General features: G+C 37.8%; 1 protein-coding gene across 1 annotated transcript in view; it reads left to right on the top strand.

Annotated features, from left to right (window-relative positions):
* Positions 1-20,966, top strand: part of CDKAL1 (CDK5 regulatory subunit associated protein 1 like 1) — a 640,361-nt gene that overhangs the window by 90,738 nt on the left and 528,657 nt on the right. The window contains exon 5 of the mRNA XM_065885642.1: positions 10,279-10,363. Coding sequence (XP_065741714.1) covers positions 10,279-10,363 — 85 coding nt within the window. The remainder of the gene's footprint in view (positions 1-10,278; positions 10,364-20,966) is intronic.

Raw genomic sequence — 20,966 nt, 5'->3', positions numbered from 1 at the left:
TTATACAAGGAAAGAAATCTTCCTCTTGTCTCCCATCAGTCCCATTCGACTCCTTCCTCCCCATCCCAGCCATTGCTATTTGTTTCTGATGTACATCCAAAATTTTTTTTAATATGAATACAAGCAAATGTGAATATGTATTCTCAGTTTCCAGTGGTAGCATAGTGTATATATATTTTTAGTGTCTTATTATTTTCTTTGAACTATGTGTCCTGGAGATCTTTTTATATTAGGACTTCGAGGTTATTCTATTTTTTTTTTTTTCTTTTGTAAGTAGCTTATAGGAGTCTCAATTCTTTTTTTTTTTTTTTTTTTGCGGTACGTGGGCCTCTCACTGTCGTGGCCTCTCCCATTGTGGAGCACAGGCTCCGGACCCGCAGGCTCAGTGGCCATGGCTCGTGGGCCCAGCCGCTCCGCGGCATGTGGGATCTTCCCCGACTGGGGCACGAACCTGTGTCCCCTGCATCAGCAGGCTGACTCTCAACCACTGCGCTACCAGGGAAGTCCAATTCTTTTTTCTTTTAATTTAATTTTTATTTTATATTAGAGTATAGTTGATTTACAACGTTGTGTTAGTTTCAGGTGTATGGCAAAGTGATTCAGTTATACATATACATTTATCCATTCTTTTTCAGATTCCTTTCCCATATAGGTTATTACAGATTATTGAGTAGAATTCCCTGTGCTATACAGTAGGTCCTTATTGATTATCTATTTTATATATAGTAGTGTATATATGTTAATCCCAAACTCCTGATTTATCTCTCCCCCCATAGGAGTCTCAATTCTGAATAAACTAAAATGTCTTTAGTCAGTCACCTTTTGCTGTTAGAAATAAAGCTGAAATTAATGACTTTGCACCTGTGCAAGTACGTTTGTCGTAGCTAAATTCTTGGAACTGCTTGGTCAGAGGATATGCATTTGCCATTTTGGGAGATCATGTCAAATTGCCTCCATAGGTGGTGGCCTAGTTTGTATTCCCACCAGCAATGCATGAGAGTGCCTGTTTCCTCATGGTTACATCAGTTCAGTGTGTTATCAAACTTGGGATTTTGACAATATAGGAAGTGAAGAAAAATGGTACAGTTTTTTTGGGGGGTGCAGTTTTAGTTTTCATTGATTAAGAATGGGGTTCAACATCTTTTTGTATGTTCAAGAGCCATATGTGTTTCTTCCTTCGTAAACTGTTCATAGACTTTGCCCACTTTTTTCCAATTAGATTTTGGTCATTTCAACATTTGAATTTTACTTATTAGGCCTGAGGGCCTAAAGGCTCAGTGTGGCAAGAACATAGTAGCATGCAAGGTGGGCTTTGGATAGAGGGGTGGGGACCAGATCACGCAGTCCCCTCTAAAGTCCATTTGGTGTATTTATTGCTTCTTAGTTTACAAACCTATTTAACACCTAGAAATAGATATCCTTTTAGGGATTCTTTAGACACAGTTACTTCTGAAGTAATTATGTATAGGGATCAGCAGAGCAATTTGATCTGGAAAGAGAATGGGGGAATATTAGCAGTGTTCTGTTCTACATAGTAAGTAAACGGTCTGTCTGTCTAGCGCTCTGATTTTGATTATGACCAGGTCTGTTTCGCTATATAATTAATCTTCAGTAGTTACTGGTAGAGTTTTGCCAGCTATTATTTCTCATTTAGGAGAAAAAAATGTTCTTTTCCCTTCATACAGTAAACAGAGTTCAAGCTGACCCTTGGTTTCCTCATCTTATTTCTGTGAAGCACTCAGCATGACTGTTTTAAAAGAACAAACTCATTATGCGTGTCATCTCCAAGCCTAAGTGCTTTCCCCAGGAGCTGCTATGTTCTCCTTCACTCAGAAACATGCCGAACAGTCACCGACACTGCACAGTGGAGGAGGGTCCGTTCTTGCTATACGTATTTCGGCGTGGGAGCTAGAGATACTCTGTCAGTCTGTCTCTCTCTTTCATTTCTCCTCTTCATCTTTCCTACACCTACTTTTTCTCCCTGTCTTCTCCCCAGCCTCCCACTCCTCCAAGCCTAGCTGGTTAAAGGGAGCATTCTTTGTCATGGATCACTTTGCTTTTATAAAATAGATTTTGAAAGCATGGTTACTCCATGCTGTGCATTTACACAGTCCCTATGAAGAACAATAAATGAAATATGGAAGGAAAATATGAATCTGTTGACTAGAATTTTTGTTTTGCCTTTTATTGGTTTTAAGATTTTTTTCAGTATGCTCCTTAAAGGTGCTTTAAAATTTTTGTATTATAGCATGCTCTATTCTCTGAGTTTTTAGTAGGCATCCAATGATTTGTATTACATAAATAAACTCCCAGCTGTGATTAAACATAATGGACATTTAAGCTGTTTGGACTTGCCTTGCCTTCCAGAGTTCTGTGGTAAAAAATTCCCCCCAAATGCTGTTGGGTCCAAAATAATCAAGACTTTTCTCCCTCTTCGTTTTGTTCTTAATGAATTTTTATTTGTATCAGCTTGCTTAGCTGCCTTACTTAAATCTATGGATTTAAGTAGTTGTAAGGCTCCTCTTACTGTTTGAGGCTGCTCCTCTAGTTGACTTTCAGATGGAACAGTTGTGTAAGGTAAATGGTTTATTGTGGATACTGTTGATATGAACCATGCCCATCTCTTCTGTAATGCCACCATTATGCAGAAGGCTGCAAGGGGAAGGGAAGATTGGTTGCTTTGAAAGTCAGCCTGTGCTCTGCAGTAATGCTCCTGCACTCAGTATTTTTTTTTTGTTTGAATTTTATTTTATTAATTTTTTTATATAGCAGGTTCTTATTAGTCATCCTTTTTTTTTTTTTTTTTTTTTTGCGGTACGTAGGCCTCTCACCGTTGTGGCCTCTGCTGTCGCGGAGCACAGGCTCCGGACACGCAGGCTCAGCGGCCATGGCTCACGGGCCCAGCTGCTCTGCGGCATGTGGGATCTTCCCGGACCGGGGCACGAACCCGCGTCCCCTGCATCGGCAGGTGGACTCTCAACCACTGCGCCACCAGGGAAGCCCAGTTATCCATTTTATATGCACTCAGTATTAATTCTTTCTTTACTTGCTTGTTTCCCACTGATAACGGATGGCCAAGAGCTGACATGTTCAACATTTTGGAAATAGCCAAACAGCTCCATTTGAAGCCTAGTTATTTGTCTTATTAGAAGTAGTATCGTGAGGCAACCTCAAGGTCATGTAATACATTTTTTACTTTGTTTTTAGGTATTGTCTATATTATTTTTGATCAAGAAGCAAAGAGCCCCTAATGAGGCATTCTAATTTCCTTAAATTTACAGTCTCTGAAGTCAGTTTGTCTGGATTTCTAATCCTGGCCCCCTCTCTTACTGTGTGATTTTAGGCAAGTTACTTATCCTTTCTAAGCCTTAGATTCCCCCTCTGTAAAACTGGAGTAAAAGTTGAACCCACCTCAAATTGGGAGGATTAAATGGGGAAAAAAAAGGAGTATGAGGTGCTTGGCTCATTGCTGAGTACATAATATGTACTCAATAATGTTAGCTATTGTCATTATTGCCAATCAGATTTTTATTACTTTGGATTTAGAAGTAATTTATCTTGTATACATAAAGAAATAGTTTGGAAAGTAAATGCGTTTCAATTAAAACAAATAATAGTTTGTTTCTCCATCCTCACACTCAGAGTGGGTGGTGTGTCAATGACCATCATTTTCTTGGTTCAGTGAGTGCAAAAGCTTTTAGCAGTGGGGAGAAAAGTCCCAGAAAATGTATATCAGGTCACTGTTTTCATGATGGATCACAGCAGGAAAATAGTGTATGTTCTTACCTTAAAATGAAAGATCACTATTGATTCTGAGCCCTATGAAAAAGGAAATTAAAAATTGTTTTTAAAGGCTTGATTAGTTTTTTTTAGTTTAGTTTAAATGCTGTTAGAAATTCAAACAATGAAGACAGAGGTAAATTAAATATTAATGTGCCCCTTCTCAGGGTTAAACTTTATAAAATTATAAAAGTAATATCCATGCAAGTTTAAACAAAAAAAAGAGACTATAAAAGTGCATATTAAGACAGTATTGGAGACCAGCTGAACCTTCATCTTATTTCCAAGGGCAAACACCTCAAACAGTTTCATATTTATGCTTCGAGAATTTTTGTTTTTTTACTTAGAACAGGATTTCCTCTTTTTCCATTTTAAAACACAAGTGAAATTTAAGACCTACTCTTCACCTTGCTTTCATCTGATGATATAACAAAGATTATTATAAATTAGTACTTACAGATTTATCTTGCTTTTTTAACAGCTGAATGGCATTTTAGATGCAGTCTCATAATTTATTTAACCAGTCTCCTTATAATGGATATGTAGGCTTTCCAAGTTTTTTGCCTTGTCAGTAATCTTCCATGTGAATTTTAAAATTTATATGTGTGTACATATATATGTATATGTATATCTGTGTGTTTGTATATAAATATGTGTGTGTGGTGCAAGTATCCTACAAGCATGTGTAGGAGAAATTCTCATGCACATTTAAATTTTTGACAGCTATTCCCATGTTGCATTCCAAAGAGTTTTGTCAGAATAGACTTCATCAACAGAGTAGAGCTTGCCAGCTTCCCCATTCCTTTGCTAGCACTAGGTAGTACCATACTTTCTAATATTTTCCAATTTGGTATGAGCACAAAGGATCTTATTTCATTTCGCATTAAAAAAATTCAGTCAGATCAATGTACATCGGGGTAAAGTTCTAATAGAGCAAACATCTAAATGTAAAACCCTATGTGTATTAAAATAAAACATGGGTGAATTCCTTAATAATCTGGGAGTAGAGGAAACTTTCTAATTATGACTGAAAATCTGGAAGCAGTAAGAGAAAAGTTTGATAGATTAGCAGATACAAACTATTATATATAGGATGGATAAACAACAGGGTCCTACTGTATAGCACAGGGAATTGTATTTAATATCCTGTGATAAACCATAATGGAAAAGAATATGAAAAAGAATTATATATATATATATGTATAACTGAGTCACTTTGCTATACAGCGGAAATTAACAGAATGTTGTAGATCAACTATACTTAAGTAAAATTTAAAAAAGAGAAAAGTTTGATAAATTTGATATCCTGAATATAAAAAAGCATGAAGAAACTATAAAAAAGTAAAATAACAAGCCGGGAGAAAATATTGTAACTTCTATCATAGACAAGAGATTAACATCCTCTTTGTGTGTGTGTGTATATTTGTGTATATTTGTAAATTAAAACTAGAGATTAAAATGACTATCCTGATAGAAAAATGGGTTAAAGATCTGAACAGATGAAAAACGGGGGGAAAAAAACCCCAACTGTGCAAAGGCCCTTAAACATGGGTTTCAATACATTTTTTGAAATGCTCAACTCATTCTTAATAAGAGAAATGCACAGTTCAAATCCCACTGGCTTCCTGTTTCTCACCGCATTGCCAGAAGTACAAAGGTTTGATAGCACACTCCATGGGTGATGCTGTGGGTAGATGGGCAGTCTCATGCATTGCTCATGGGAATGTGAAGCCATGCACCTTTTATGGAGGGGAATTTATCCTTTGACCCAACAGTCACACCTTTTTGGACTTGATTCCACAGGTAATCTGGGAAAAATACAAAATGATATATGTACAGTGCTATTCATTGCAGCACCATTTGAAATAATGAAAGACTGTAAGTAGTCAAATCTTGAGGTCTAGATTCCATCTGGCTAGCCTCAAGTGTGTAGCTTTTTACCCCTGTACTGATATCGCAGCTCTGGCATTGGCAATATTTGGCTTATGTGCAGATGATTTTCAGCTGCATGTCACGGGTTAACAAGGACAAGTGTTGGAGGACAGGTCTCACGGTAGGTAGGATTGTTTCCTGGGTCTTCTCAAAGTCTGTGCCTCCAGTCTTGGTGCCTTCTTACTGCCTTTCCCTTCCGTGGTCCTTTCTTATCCATTTCCCTAGTCCTGTCCTCTGTGTTCTCCTCTCTAATTCTGTTTCCCTGTCCCAGACACTGGAGAACCTGACATGGATGCTCTGATTAAGGCAAGAACATAAGCTGTTAACCTTCTCTTAGCAGATAGTTAACCCAGTAACCTAATTACCTACTAGCAGTAGGATGTTTGAACAGTTATTTTATTTGGGGTGATGAGGTTCTAGAAACTGCACATCTTCTGGTATTTCCTTATTCTAGATGCTGCTGCTCTAAGGTAGGCACGCCAAATACTAGCTTATTTCTTCTGTTTCAGATGCATCTCACCCCCACTCTGCCTCCTATATTAATGTTTGAAGTTGGGATGTATCTTAAAACTTAAAAGAACAGAGAATAATGTTCCACCTCTCTTGAAGAGCTGCTACAAATTTGGTTGTGTTTCTTATAGTTGATGGCATCTTAAAACCCAGGAAATGTGTTCATAGGGGGCAGAACATGTGGGATCACATTACTTACTGGCAAATAGCCATATACGATTTTCCTCTTCACTCCCCTTTGGTAGTGAGTTTGTTTTCTGGGTTATTTAAAAACCTTAAAAAAGGGCCTTTGCTGGGTGATTGTAAGTTGGCACAGAGCAAGCAAATACTCAAAATTGAGAAAGGAAAATGAAAAAGGGTGGAGGACCATCTTATTTTTTTTGGTAACAATACTAGTATTTATACAGATATCTTTCTTGAACTCTTAGCATTTAACACAATTGATTATTTCTTTTTAAAGTACTTTCTTCTCTGGATTTCTGTGACACCATGCTCCCTAGTTTTATCCCCTTATCTTATTGGCTGTTCCTTTTCCATGTCCTTTTCTCATCTCAACTCCATCAGACCTTTGAACAACCCGATGTTCTGTCTTCTGCTTTTTCTCTCTCCTTTTTCCCCCCACCCTACATTCTCTCCTTAGGTGAGCACATCCATTCCTCTAAATTCAGGTGTCTTTTTAGGGTTTAGATTCTCCCATTTGTGTCTCCAGCCTGGAGGACTCCTGTGAGCTTTGGTTTCATATATACAAATGGCTGATCAGTATTTCTAGTTGGACATTTAATAGGGATTTCAAACAAAACATGGCCACAACAGAATTATTGATTCTCTGTTCCCCAAATCCGTGCCTTTCCAAACCTCCTTCATCTCAATAAATGGCACCTCAGTAACTGGTGCTCAGGCCAGAATCTTTTCCACGTGTTTAGTGATCCTACATGATGCCTTCTTGCACGACTTATACCTGATCTAACAGTGAATTCTTTTAATTCTACCTCCAAAACACGCCTCCATTCACTTCTCATTCTTGCCATTGCTATAATCCCAGTCCAGGTTTCCGCGGTCTTTCTCTTACCCTTAGACCAGTGTCTCAGCTTCCAGCTGATTTTCTTGCCTTTACTTTTTCCCCCACTTCTTTTGCTTTTACCCCATCTACAGACTTTTATTCACAGTGTTTCCATAATGGGATTTCTGAAGTAGGAATTAGTTCATGTTTGAAACCCAGTGGTGACTTCTCATTACTCTTAGAATAAATGTAATTTTCTTAACTTGCCAATATTATCTGGTTCCTGCCCACCTCTCAGACCTTTCTCTCTCTGGGTCCAATCACACTGGTCTTCTCTCTGTTACTGGAACATGGCAAGCTTGGGCCTGTTTCATGGCCTCTGCACTTGTGCTATTTTCTCATTGGAATGCTCTTTCTTCTGATCTTTGCGTGGCAGATTCCTTCCCATTGTTTAAGTCTCAACTCAGATTTAAGCTTCCAAGGGAGACTTTTATTTTTTGACACCAATTGTACTTGAACATTTGTTACTTTTTAAAAAAAATTAATGAATTTATTTATTTTTGGCTGTGTTGGGTCTTCTTTTCCGTGCGAGGGCTTTCTCTAGTTGTGGCAAGCAGGGTCCTCTCACTATCGTGGCCTCTCTTGTTGCGGAGCACAGGCTCCAGACGTGCAGGCTCAGTAGTTGTGGCTCACGGGCCTAGTTGCTCCGCGGCATGTGGGATCTTCCCAGACCAGGGCTCAAACCCGTGTCCCCTGCATTAGCAGGCAGATTCTCAACTACCGCGCCACCAGGGAAGCCCCCAAGGGAGACTTATTTTGACCAGCAACCCCACAATTATTCTCTGTTCAGTACTCTCTTTAATCATCTTAATATCGTTGACTGGTACCTGAAATTATCTTGCTTACTTCTGTCTTTTGTTTTGGTCAGACTTCCTCTTTAAGGCTGTAAACTCCTTGAGGGTGGAAACTGGTTTCACTCTCATATCCCTAGTACTTAGGACAGAGCCTGACACATAGTAAATCCTCATTGTGTTTTGATAGTTGACTGATTTATGCTCGTAAGTAGAACAATCTGTGTTAGGTCCTGGACATTCAGAGAGCGGCAGAAAAAAATGTCTTCAATATCTCTTAAATAGTAATAAAGACAGGCTGGAAAAATGAATTATTTTAATACAGAATTGTAAAGTGCAAGAATAGTCTAGACATAGTCTACTGTGGGAGTGCAGAGAGGGGGCATCTCACAAACATCGAGCTGAAACTGAAGGATGAAAAGGAGTTAGCCAGGTGGATAGGCAGGTGAAAGGGGTATGAGCTGTCATTCTGTGAAGAAAATAAAGGTATTCTAGGCAGATGGAATAGTGCAAGCTTGAGGAATTTGGTTTGGTGTGCCTGGAAGGATAGATGAATATAGGGAGAAATGAATATTGCAGTTGAGGAGGTGGAGATCTGGATAGGTCTTGAATACCAATTGTAAATCACTGTAAGGTTGAAAAGGTACTATGGTCAGATTGCTACTAGAGGATTATCTTTTCGGTGGCATTGTGGGGACTAACTTGGAGGGAACTAGAAGAGGTCGGTGAATACTCGTCATTACCAAGTTTGAGCAGGCAAGTGGCGTAATCAGATTGCTGTTTTACGAAAGGCCACTCGGGCTGCTGGGTGGGAAAATAGACGACTGGGTGGGGATGGGGAGTATGAATGGAAGGAGGGAGACAAGTTAGGAGGGATCCTAGTATTCAGCTGATGTATAGTAATGAGGAGCTTTCCTTTTCAAGAATTGGTGGATCTTATCTCTTTGTAAAAAATTTACCATTTTTATAACAAAATGTTTGGGGAAAAAGTTTTGCCAAGTTACCAGAAGCTTGGATGTGCTCACCATCCCTCTCATGTAATGCTCTCACTGGAAGCTCCATTCCCAGGTAGAGAATGTACACACAGACATCCATATGTCCTTAGTTCTTCATGTCTTTTGACCTCTGCTTCTGTTCTTGTTGAAATAACATTGAAGGTGCTGCAGTTTTCAACTTTGGTTTTCCTTTCATTGTGGTAATCCTATTTTAATGTATAAGTCCTTTTAGGCAGCAAGGCTGTTGGAATAGTATCAAGCACTTCAGGCATTTATAAATTCATTTCGAGGGACTTCCCTGGTGGTGCAGTGGTTAAGAATCCGCCTACTAATGAAGGGGACATGGGTTCGAGCCCTGGTCTGGGAAGATCCCACATGCCACGGAGCACCTAAGCCCGTGCACCACAACTACCGAACCTGCGCTCTACAGCCCATGAGCCACAACTACCGCAGCCTGCATACCACAACTACTGAAGTCCTCGCGCCTGGAACCTGTGCTCTGCAACAAGAGAAGCCACCGCAATGAGAAGCCCACACACCCCAACGAAGAGTAGCCCCCGCTCACCCCAACTGGAGAAAGCCTGCGCATAGCAATGAAGACCCAGTGCAGCCATACATACATACATATTCATTTCAATAAACGTGACGGGTTTGGTTTGGGTAATTTGTTGTGTTGCTAGTGAGTTTGTTATCGTGTATAACAGTATCTAATCAAATTAGTGAGGAATAAAAGACTCACTTTGATGTAAATCATTAACTTTTTCAAAGAAGACAAACAATATTTTTAGTAACATCTCAAGCTGAAGAATATTCAGTGTATAATACATGTACTTGAAAAATATTAACACACAGCCTAAAAAGGGGCAATTAATTTCATATTCAGAGGTAAGATTAGGCCAGTTTCACTTTAGTTTTTGTTAGTATTAAATACTCGCAAGTATTCAAAATGTTTGAAGAAAATGCTTATCCTCTATATTTTAAATGAGAAGATAATAGCACAGGTTATATATTTTAATATTTATTTCTCACCAATGTTTCCATATTGAAGCAGTTATCTACTATGTTGTAATTGCTTGTTTACTTGACTCTACCCACTAGCTCTCTCTCCTCTCCCCCTGTGGTCCCAGTGCCATCTGAGTAAGCACTTGGATACTTTTGGCTGATTAAACGTGATACTTACTTTTCTTTTTCATATTTATCTTTTTAATAGAAAATGCATCAGAGGCAGACTTATGGCTCCTGAATAGTTGTACTGTAAAAAATCCAGCTGAAGACCACTTTAGAAACTCAATTAAGTAAGTGGACGTTGATTTTTTTTTTCTTATCTTTTTATAAGTGATGTAAGAATTAATTTTCAGGAAGTTAGCTTTTAAAAGATTCCTAACATTACAAATACTCAGTATGTTATCAACAAAAGTATGAGTTGGACTTTGGGCATTATACTGTTTTGAATTTATCTGGTAAGGAATGAAACTTCAGACTTTCCTAATAGGTATTTGAGTATTTGTGAAGTTAGCTAATAGGTGATTTGAATATCTGTCAAGTATTAACAATATACTTTTCTCAGGGAATCCAGTCTCTACATTTTGAAACTATCCAAAGCAGTCCTTACCTCTTTTCTCTTCCCTGTCCATTAGCACTGTTCTAATAATGCCTGGCCATCAAGAGAAGTACAGTTTATTGGGGGAGCGGGCATGTAATCCGTGGTTCTTGAATTGTTCCTCAAGTTACAGTGAAAGAAGTATCTTCTTTTCATATCTCTGAATCATACTCCACCCACTCCACCCACTTCTTACAACCTTCATTCTATAAATTATTTCCTCATTCACCTCTATTTTCATCTCTCCAACCCCACTGGTGCCTTTTCATTGGTATTTAAACAAGCTCAGACCTACTCAGCCCCATACACCCCATTTAGCTCCGGTCCTATTTTTCTTCTTGCCTTCCCCGAGAGACTTAAAATTTTTGGCTGTGCTGTGCAGCACGTGAGATCTTAGTTCCTGGACCAGGGATCAAAGCCCCTGCAGTGGAAGCGCGGAAGCGCAGAATCTTAACCGTGGGACCGCCAGGGAAGTCCCCCGAGAGACTTGTTAAGATTTTTCATTTCCTGACTTCACTCTGAACCTCAACCCCCACCACATTGGTTTTATTGTGAAATATATCATACATAAATGAGTTTATGAAACATGTACATTTTAAATAAGGTTAACAAACTTAACACCTAATATCTACCACCCAGCATAAGAAATAAAGCATTGCTGAGACCTTAGAAACTGCCCCGTTGTCCCTCTTTCAGTCATATCCCTGAGATGTAACCTTTATCCTGACTTTTGTGGGTCATTCCCTTCCTTTTATTAGTAAATTTATCATCTATTAAATATATCTCTAAACAATGTATTGTTTAGTTTTGCCCTCTTTTGTATTTATTGGACTTATACTGTTTGTGTTCTGAGATTTGCTTCTTTTCCTTAACATTTTGCTTTTAGATTTATCCATGTTGATGGATGTAAAATAACTGGCCATTCATAGTATTTTACTGAATGAATTCGTCACAATTTATCCATTTTATTATTGAAAGAGTTTTCCCTGTGTTTTGCTTTCATGAGCACTGCTGCTCTGAATATTTTGAACATGTTTTCTGGTGCGGATGTGCAAGAGTTATTTTAGGATATGTACCTAGGAATTATTGGGTCACAGGTGTGTGCATATTCAAAGTTTTAGGTAATGATGAACTTTTCCCCCAACGGATGTACTGGCGCTCACTCCCACCAGTCATGGATGAGTGTGGCTGTTCTCCACTCTTTGCCAGTACTTGATATGGTCAGGGTTGTAAATTTTTGCTAATCTGGTGATGGAGATGGTATCTCAATGTGGTCTTAATTTGTGTTTCTGTGATTACTAGTGATGTTGAGCATCTTTTTATATGTTTATTTGCCATTCAGATTTTCCTTTTCTGTGAAGTGGCTCTTTAAATATATTTCCCTGTTATTTTTTTATTATTTGTTTATGGGAATACATTAAATGTATTCTATATACTAATCCTTACATATTACATATGTTGTATCAATTGTGGCTTATCTTTCACTTTCTTTTATGGTATCTTAGGATGAAGAGAAATTCTGGCTTAAAATTTATCAACCTTTGCCTTTGGGGCCGCGCTCTTACTGTTTAAGAATTCTTTCCTTACTCTGAAGTTAAGATATTCTATGTATTTTCTTCTAAAAATTCCATGGTTTTTACTTCTTACATTCAGGTTTATAATTCATCTGGAGTTGATTTTTTTTTGGTATGATACCAGGAAGAGGATCCCATTTTATTTATTTATTTTCTGTGTAGACTCCGACTTTTTCCAGTATCATTTATTTTTTGAAAACCTGTCCTTTCTCCTTTTATCTATATATTATCCACTCTGTCATAGGCTGAGTGTCCATAGATGGTTGGGTCTGTCTGTGGGCTCTCTATTTGGTTCCACTGATCTGTTTCTTTATTTTGGTGCTTATTCTACTACTGCTTACCTGACATAGTCATAATTAGTATAGATTTATAATAAGTCTAGATGTTTGATAGCGCTAGTGCCTTTTTGTTCTCCAGTTTGAAGGAAGACATGTTTTTGTTTTTGAACGTGCTGTATTTAAAGTTACAGCTAAATGTTATAATAAAGTGATGGATAATATTTGATTTTTATCACGTGTCTTCTATGTGGCAGGCACTGTTCAAAGTGCTTTGCATCAATTAGATACTATCTAGTTTAATTCTTGCAGTCTACCAATGAGTTGTAGGTTCCAATTTTATTTCTGTTTTACAGATGAAGAAGCATCTGTTTTGCAGATGAAGTTCTCTAAAGCTATTGAGTTCATAAGTGGTGGAGGTGGGATGTTAACCTAGGTAGTCTCACTAGAGCCTGTGCGATGTTAAATTTAATACCAGGTAAAGAAGTCAGATAAGCAGTTACAGAATTGAGGCAGATATCAAAGAGGCACCACTAGAGGTACAGATTTTGCATTGTTTCCATAGAAGCGATAGTTGAATATGATGGTTTCCTCAACTTAGAAATCATGGAAGGAGCAGAGAAGAGTTGTTACCTGAACGATGGTGGGAGGCTTAGGAGGGTGGTAGTGATGTGAGATGGAACAGGGGAGTTAGGGTCATGGTTAGGACCAGAAGAAGGGAGAATTAAACCAAGAGCAGAGCAGGATGTTTACCAGGTGCTGCTTATTTTCAAAGAATGCCTTTTATGGGAAGTCTGTCATGTTCCCTGATTATCTACTTTTTCTCCTATAGGAGAGGCATAAGATACAAAGATACTTTAGTGCTACTGATAGCCTCTCAGTACAAACCCCAGAGAATTCAGTTTGTGTGATTATCAATTTTAAAATGTGATTAACCGATACACTTCTAGACTGTTTCTAAAAGTTTATTTAAAAACTCAAATATAACTTGTGTCAATGGGTTTTCTTATATAAACTCTTGTGAATGCAGTTCAAGGTAATGATACGGTGTTTGAAAGATTAAGTGAGGTAATCACTTAAGATGTTTGTCGTTTTAACACTACAACACTAGTGGTAGAGAGCACAGGTTCCTTTAATGCACTATTCTGCTTGCTTGAAAGAAAATTTAAAAGCAGTATTATAGGTGATTAGGTATTTTTTTAAATGGCTTTGAAAGCTTTTGCTAATCACAACTAGTTCTTGTTAACATACCACCTAAGCTAACGTTGGATTTGCTTCCAGAATAAATATAATCCTGTAGAAGGCACAGTAACAATTAACATTGAGAAAATGTCAAATTCAAGTGACATTTATACATTTAAAGACTTTCAGTGAAAGATTACCTACTCTTGTCAAGCATTTTGCTTTATTTAAATGTTCCCCCCCTTTCACCACTGTCTCCTAACAAAGCAAAACAAAGAAAAGTAGTTCATAAACTTTATTACACCTTCAGTCATGCGACACATTTGTCTTCTCTCAACCTCCAGCTCCGTCCTTTCCCTTCAGCCGCCTCATGAGCATGCATTTTCCCCCCATGACAGTGAGGCAGCATTTAAATTCAAGGAGACCCTGATAGGGTGTTTCATCTCTCCTTGTTCAGATGCACCTAATGCATTATGCTCATATTCACCCATTTTCAGGATGGGCTGGGGGCTCTTTTTTTCTAACCTGAACCCCCTACAAATAATGATTGCTTCACTTTGCCACTTATTTCTGAGCGTTCGCCATAATTTCTGATCATCTGCTTTTGTCTCTCTCCCAATGTATTCTTTTTTTCGACTGTAGAAATTTTTTTTATTGAAGTATAGTTGATCTACAATGTTGTGTTAATTAATGCTGTACAGCAAAGTGATTCAGTTATACATATATATACATTCTTTCTTTATATAATTTCCATTATGGTTTATCATAGGATATTGAACGTAGTTCTCTGTGCCATATGTATTTTCGATATTTAATAGTTGTTTGTCTATTATCAACTCATTTTATTTCTCTTGAGCTACCAGGCAGTAGGACCCTCTTGTTTTAACAGGAGAAAAGAAAGAAAACTGAGAGATTTACTATCTTTCATGTAATCAATGCATAAGATCCCAGAATTGTGAATTTGTGACAAGACAGCCAGGGCCTTTTTTTTTTTCTTCTCTTGGTGGTGGTGATCAAAAGTATTAGTTTTGCAACTTCACAGTATAAAAAATATTGGGAGTATTATTTAACCTTGGTCACAGAGAATATCGGCTTAAAATTATTTGGAAATTTTCATTTTATACAGTAATGCTGACAGTAAATCATTCTACTTTTAAATAATTCCTTAATCTAGTCCAAGTTACATACCTGGCATGAAAATGCATACGTGTTAATCCGTAGGCTGTACTGCTCAGTACTTTCTACTAGTTGATCTAATTACTAAGACTTTACAGCGTTTGTATTATTGATGTTCAGATTGATAAAACAGTAGGAGTTTTAAGTAGTAAAAAAGGAGTTAAGAATGACTTTTCTGGCTGCCTTTTGAACTTTGAAATGTTAAATGCTATTGCCTTTACTAATTTTGAAAAAAATCTCTAATGAGGCCCATGTTTTGCGATGGCAGCCTGTTGTAGGCATACTCTTTCCTCTTGAGCATTTGCCAGTTGCCCTGTCCTTGTTTTATGCATTAAACCAATTTGATTTAGACAATATGGCCTTAAACTTGAGAGGTTCTTGAGTAAACGAAAAAGATCAAAAGTTTCAAAAAAATAAAATTTGCTCTTAATGAGAGTATCAAATAAGAAAACTCCTTTGGTTAATGCTTTATAGAAATGTGGGATCTTTTCCATGCCACCTAAAGGAGGTCATTCAGAGGCTGGTGAAGATAAACACGTCTTGTGTGTTCTGTATAAATGACAGAAAGAATAGCCAGCTTGCTTTGATCATGGACTGTCAACCTCTGTTTGACCTTGTGCGTTATTAACCCAAATGGGCACTGTGGTTTAGCCACACTGATAGTAGATAGATGAGTCACTAGTTCTTTGAACCACCTTTGCCTGTAGAAATAAATGGTAATGTTGAAGGGATGGTTTAGATATCCCAGTGAAATTACTTGAAAGAACAATGGAAATATAAGGAGAAATGGACAAAGAAGAAAAGTGTATGTTGAGACAGGATAACCTGCTTTGTATTATATCTTCTGTTTAAAGGAGAGCTCGTTTTAGAAATAGCGTTCTGTTGATCAAGTAAATTATTGGATGTTCACTCCTATTATGAAAAGATTTTTTGCTTTATGTGGATTTGACTTTGAGTTCTTCATTGTAAACTGAAGTTGGGGGAGGCATCAGAATGTTATTTCAACTTGAATTTGTAAAATAAATTGCCTTCAAAAAAGCTGACTTATTACGAACAGAGAAGTGCTTTCCTTTTCAGTTAGTAATTATACAGTTTAAAAAAAGAAAAAAACTCGACTCGTTCTGTTTTTAACTAGATTTGTTAGTAATCAGGTTATCTTTATTTTTTTAATTAAAAAAATTGGCATTGGGAGATAAAAAAGAATACTAGGTTTTAGTTTGGCCTTTTTCAAGAAACAGGTTAGGTAACGCAAGTTCTTTTGTTAAACTTATTTTTTAATGTTGTAGATTGTGGATTTTTTCTTACAATTTAGATATTTTAATTTTGGCTTTTCTAGTATGAAATGGCTTTAGTTCAGTAGCACTTTTATGTTATTGTTTCTAGTGTCATTCATTGTTTGCTTTTACCAGTCACAGTCTCATGGTTCCAGCTATCCTTTCCCACCTTAAAGGTTTCCCTCTGTATGGAAAGTTAGTTCAAAACATTGTACTGTTTGACTTAGTATGTATTGTCAGTTAAGTTTTGTCTAAGGCTATTGTTTTTCTCCAAGCAGTGCTATTTTTAACATGAGTTTAAGTTTCCTCCTACCATTTCTCATCTACTTCCACTATTTAGATACTATCTGTGTGTTGATTACTCCCAAATTTCTGTTTCTGACCCTGGTCTCTCCTTCCAAGAACCAAACTTGTATGTCCATTGTATGTCCAGCTGCTTTCTGGACTTTTCCATTTAGATGCCCCTTAAAGTTGACACTTTAAATCATCGTGTCAGAGCCTCTTCATTATCTACCTCACCTTTTCCCCAGCTAATGTTCCTGTTTGTATTGCCTGTCTTGTTTGGTTACAAGGTCACCTATCAGATAGTCTGGGAGTTTTCTTTGACTCCCTCTTTCCCTCCCCTATTTTCCATCCTTCAGAACTGATTCTACTTCTAAAATATCTTTTCCTTCCTCCCTTTGATTCCTTCCTTCTCATTACTTTTGCCCAGTGTTGTTAGTGTTTTGTTGCTTCTTGGAACTTGCAGTGAACCACTGTGTTCTCATGTTTCATCAGATTGCCACGAACTAGACACATATCTTTTGAATTTAATCCTTTCTCTCCATCCCTATTGCTAATGTCTTAGTTATGGTCCTCAATATCTCCTGCTCTTATATTACAGTAGAAGTTAAGCTTGTTCTCAGCTCCTTTTCTGTTCCAGTTCATGCGTTCCTCTCCTTCACACCCTGTAATGGTTCCTTCTCAGCTACATGATAAAGATATAATTTCCTAGTGTAAAAAGGTCTTTTAAAATAATCTGTTCCTTGCCTACCTCTATGGCCTCTTTCCTCGCCACTCCTCCATAGAATTTTACTTCTTGCCTAAGTGTATGATTTTCCTGACATATAATGTATTTGCATATGTTTTTCCTATTCCTTGGAACATGCTCTCCCTTTCCCCCAAAGGCATGCACGTGTGCATGTACATGCTCACGCGTGCCCCCCCCACACTCATGCACCCCATGTAATTCTACTTGGCAACCTAGTCATCTTGTGGGACTCATATCAAAGGTAATGCTGTGTGCAAGGTTATCTCCCTTCTAACTCCCACCCTTTACCTCCAGGGTCCCCAGAGTTAATCACCCTCTGTTCTGTGCTACTTCTTTATCCCGTACAAACATCTATTGTTGCATATTACATTTTATTATTTGTTTACATATTTGGCTGTCTACTAGATTGCGGTCTTGAGGTCAGGTTATTGACCTCAGGAAAATCCTTTTTTATGAAGTCTTTGACCCTCTGACTCTACCATGTAATGATTTTCCTTTTCTTGGGAAACAGATACCAGTCATGGAGTAAGACTTGCTTGTCAGCTGTTCTGAGAAGAGACTCCCAAGGCACCTGTGAATCCCTTGTAGAGACAGGCTGTACATTTGCAAAAAGGGGAAAGAGCATTCTAATTTGCCAAGATTGTACTAAAGGGCTCTCTTTTTAAGAAATCGTGCTGTTTTGCTTTTTATGTTTTGCTTATAAACTAGGAGGAAACCTGCCCCTTCTTGTCCTAAATGAGATAAGAAACTTGTGCTTGCCACTATTGGTTCACAGTTCTTTCCAGAGTAAAGTAGTAAAAGGAGTGAGAACTGTTCTCCCTTCTTGGAGTATTGCTTGGTCTTGGCAGAAGCTCAGCTGCGAGTGGCAGGACCCTGTTCTTCTTGCCAAACTAAGTGGACTGGCTCTGCTTCAGGACCTTGGCCATTGGATTAATTGAAGCATCTCATCTTGAGTCAAAGGGTAACAGAGGTGTAGATAAAAACCAGGTAGTGTTAGACCTTGTTTTGGACACGCAGTTTGTACTCAACATGCGTTTGTACACTTAGGTTTTAAATTGATTGATTCTTCCTTTTTTGGGAAGAGTGCTTGGCATCATTCTGCTGTCAGGGCATCAGCAAGTCATTGCTGATGTATTATTTTGTGTTAAGTATATTATTAATTATATAACTATATTAATATCACAACACTTGTCTTACATTTGAGTATCAGATTGTCCAGTTTCAATGAATGAGCAAAAAACATTAAAAAACACCAAAGTGGGAGAAAGAAATCAACATGGCTGTTGTGGGGTAAGAAGTAGATGTTTTGGAGAGGTTGATTTGATATAGGATCTTTGAGAGAAGAGTGGAACAGTAAGATCTATGCAGACAGTGATGTTGTCTCACTTGTTTACTGAGGGATCCTTGGTCTCTGGTACAGTGCCTGGTAAATATTTGGCACTGAGTTTTGCATTGAATTGAAAGCTGATTTGATGAAGACCAAATTTCTCTGGATAAGTTGCTGTTTATGTGTTAGGTCTTCTTACTGTCTACCATATGTGAATTCATATTATTCAAGTCTTAAGTCATGGGTCTGTTTAGTCTACTTTCTGTTGATGCTAGGACTTTGTATTGTTTTTTCTCTGTCAGCTAGTCTGGGGTTAATGATGGTATTAGAGGAACATGCTTTCTGGAAACATAAATGAAGAGTTCTCTGTTGATTCCTAAAGTGAGGGGTGAGAGTTACATAATTCAGAGCAGATCTTGACACATTTCCTGCTACAGACTTTAGTTGTTTGTCCCCTATCCATGGAAAACATGGAGATGAATGGGAGTGCAGGGAGATTATTACATGATAAATCTCAGTGAGAAATTTGATGGGGAGTAAAGGAGAAAGTATATTTTAGGATTGAATTCCTGGTTGACTTTAAAAAAATGAAGGAATAGTTAAATTTACAGTTGTAAGATAAGTTACTTAATTTGCAAATCAGGAACAGAAAAAGCAGTTTAGATGTAATAAATCATTATAAAATGCAAAACTGAGTTTCATAGCTATCAAAAATCTTTTTGGAGAACAGTATTTTGCATATTTCATGATTACTGTTACATCAACAGTTGCTTTGTTTTTGGCATTTTAAGCAAGAGAGTAAGTGAAAGAGGTCAGAGTATTATGTACTGGCAACAGCTGGCTGATAGCATTGAATACTTACGTAATTAAATATATGTGTTGGCTGTTGTCCTAACAGCTCTGTAGGTGGAGGCCCCAGAAAGCATGCAGAAACTTGCTTCAGCAGGATTAAAGAAGAAATCAACATGATCTAAGCCTGTGCTTTCAGCCAGGAGTGATTTCCTATTGTTTTGGTTTGAAAGACATTCTACTTATTCTTGGTGTGTGTTTTAATACAACAGCAGAGAAAAAAAGAAACGTATTTTTTTACTCCCCTTCTTGTATGCTCTAAGTGTGAAAAACATAATCTTTCTTAATTTTTGGTCACTCAGTAGTGTTGTTTACTAACGGATGACCTTTAAACCCATAGCACACAATATTAAAATATTAAATGTTAACTATTTCTGTTCCTTATTTATGGTTACAATTAGGTTTAGGTGTCCTCTGGGCCATATTAAAGTAGTTACGTTGATTTTAGACTGCTTTAAGGAATGGTTGTCTGTGATCATCAAAAATTGGATAAGGGGTGGCAGTGAGGGATAAACAAAATCCTCAGGTAACAGCTCTGCCTTTAGTTAATAGTCTTATGTGTGGGTGCAGGTTCTACTCAAAGTACCTTATGTTTACCTCTATTACTGTTTTTATAGCTCAGGGGCTGAGGGCAGTCCTTGAGGCACCTTTGTGTACAGGCTTTGATGAGTGGATGTTACCTTTGTGGGATTAGGAAAAGATGTCAGTTCTTGTAGACACAATCCGACACAACTGTGTGTGGCTGCCCCTATAAATAACCCTGTATTTTAATCATATCTTCATCTGTCTGCAACCCATTTCAGAGTTCCTTAGGGACAGCCACTATGTCTTTTATCTGTATCCCAGCACCTAATACAGTGGTTGCCAATAATAGTTGAACAAATGAATGAACCAACTCATGTGTTTGCTTTCTCTGTATGTTTTTTCTCCTCACCCCTCCTCCACTCCCTGCCTCTGTCAGAACAAGTGTCTTCCTCTGTAGCTTTTCACAGAACTTCTTCTGTATCTCTTTCCTATTAGACTGCATTACTTAGAAATTAAGTTCAACCCCATGTCATAGAGGACCCTAAAAGGAGAAGCTTAAATAAGGTAGGGGTTTTATTTTTCTTTATATAGTGCAAAGTCCATAGTTAGGAAGTTGCTGGCTTTGGTTTACCAACTCAAGGATGTGAGGGCAAAGTCTCTAAAGTTTTATTGATCTTTCCATTATGATATAAAATGGCTGCTACTCTTCAGCCATCATATGTACTTTACAAAAAGGAGGAACTACCAAAAGGGACAGTGCCAGCTGAGTTGGTTCCTCCTTTAAAGGCACTTCATTGGAAGTCCCACACAGAACCCTGTGTTTGCATCTCATTGGCTGGAGCCATATTACATGACTACATCTATTTGTAAGGGAGGCTAGGAAATGTGGTTTATTTTCATTTGTTTTAGACTAGTCATGTTGTTGTTCCCAACAGAATTGGGGTTCTGTCAGTACTGAAGAAAGGGAGAATGCTCACTGGGTCTTAACTTGATGCCTCTGCTACAGGTTGTAGTCTTTGAGGCAAGATACGTATTTTATTTACCTTCTTCATTTATCAGGACTAGAGTATTGGATGAGATTCTCAA

The sequence above is a fragment of the Phocoena phocoena genome, chromosome 10, assembly GCF_963924675.1.
Source record: "Phocoena phocoena chromosome 10, mPhoPho1.1, whole genome shotgun sequence".
Classification (NCBI taxonomy): Eukaryota; Metazoa; Chordata; class Mammalia; order Artiodactyla; family Phocoenidae; genus Phocoena; species Phocoena phocoena.
Note: the sequence above shows the minus strand (reverse complement) of the source record. Positions and strands in the feature narration are given on the sequence as shown.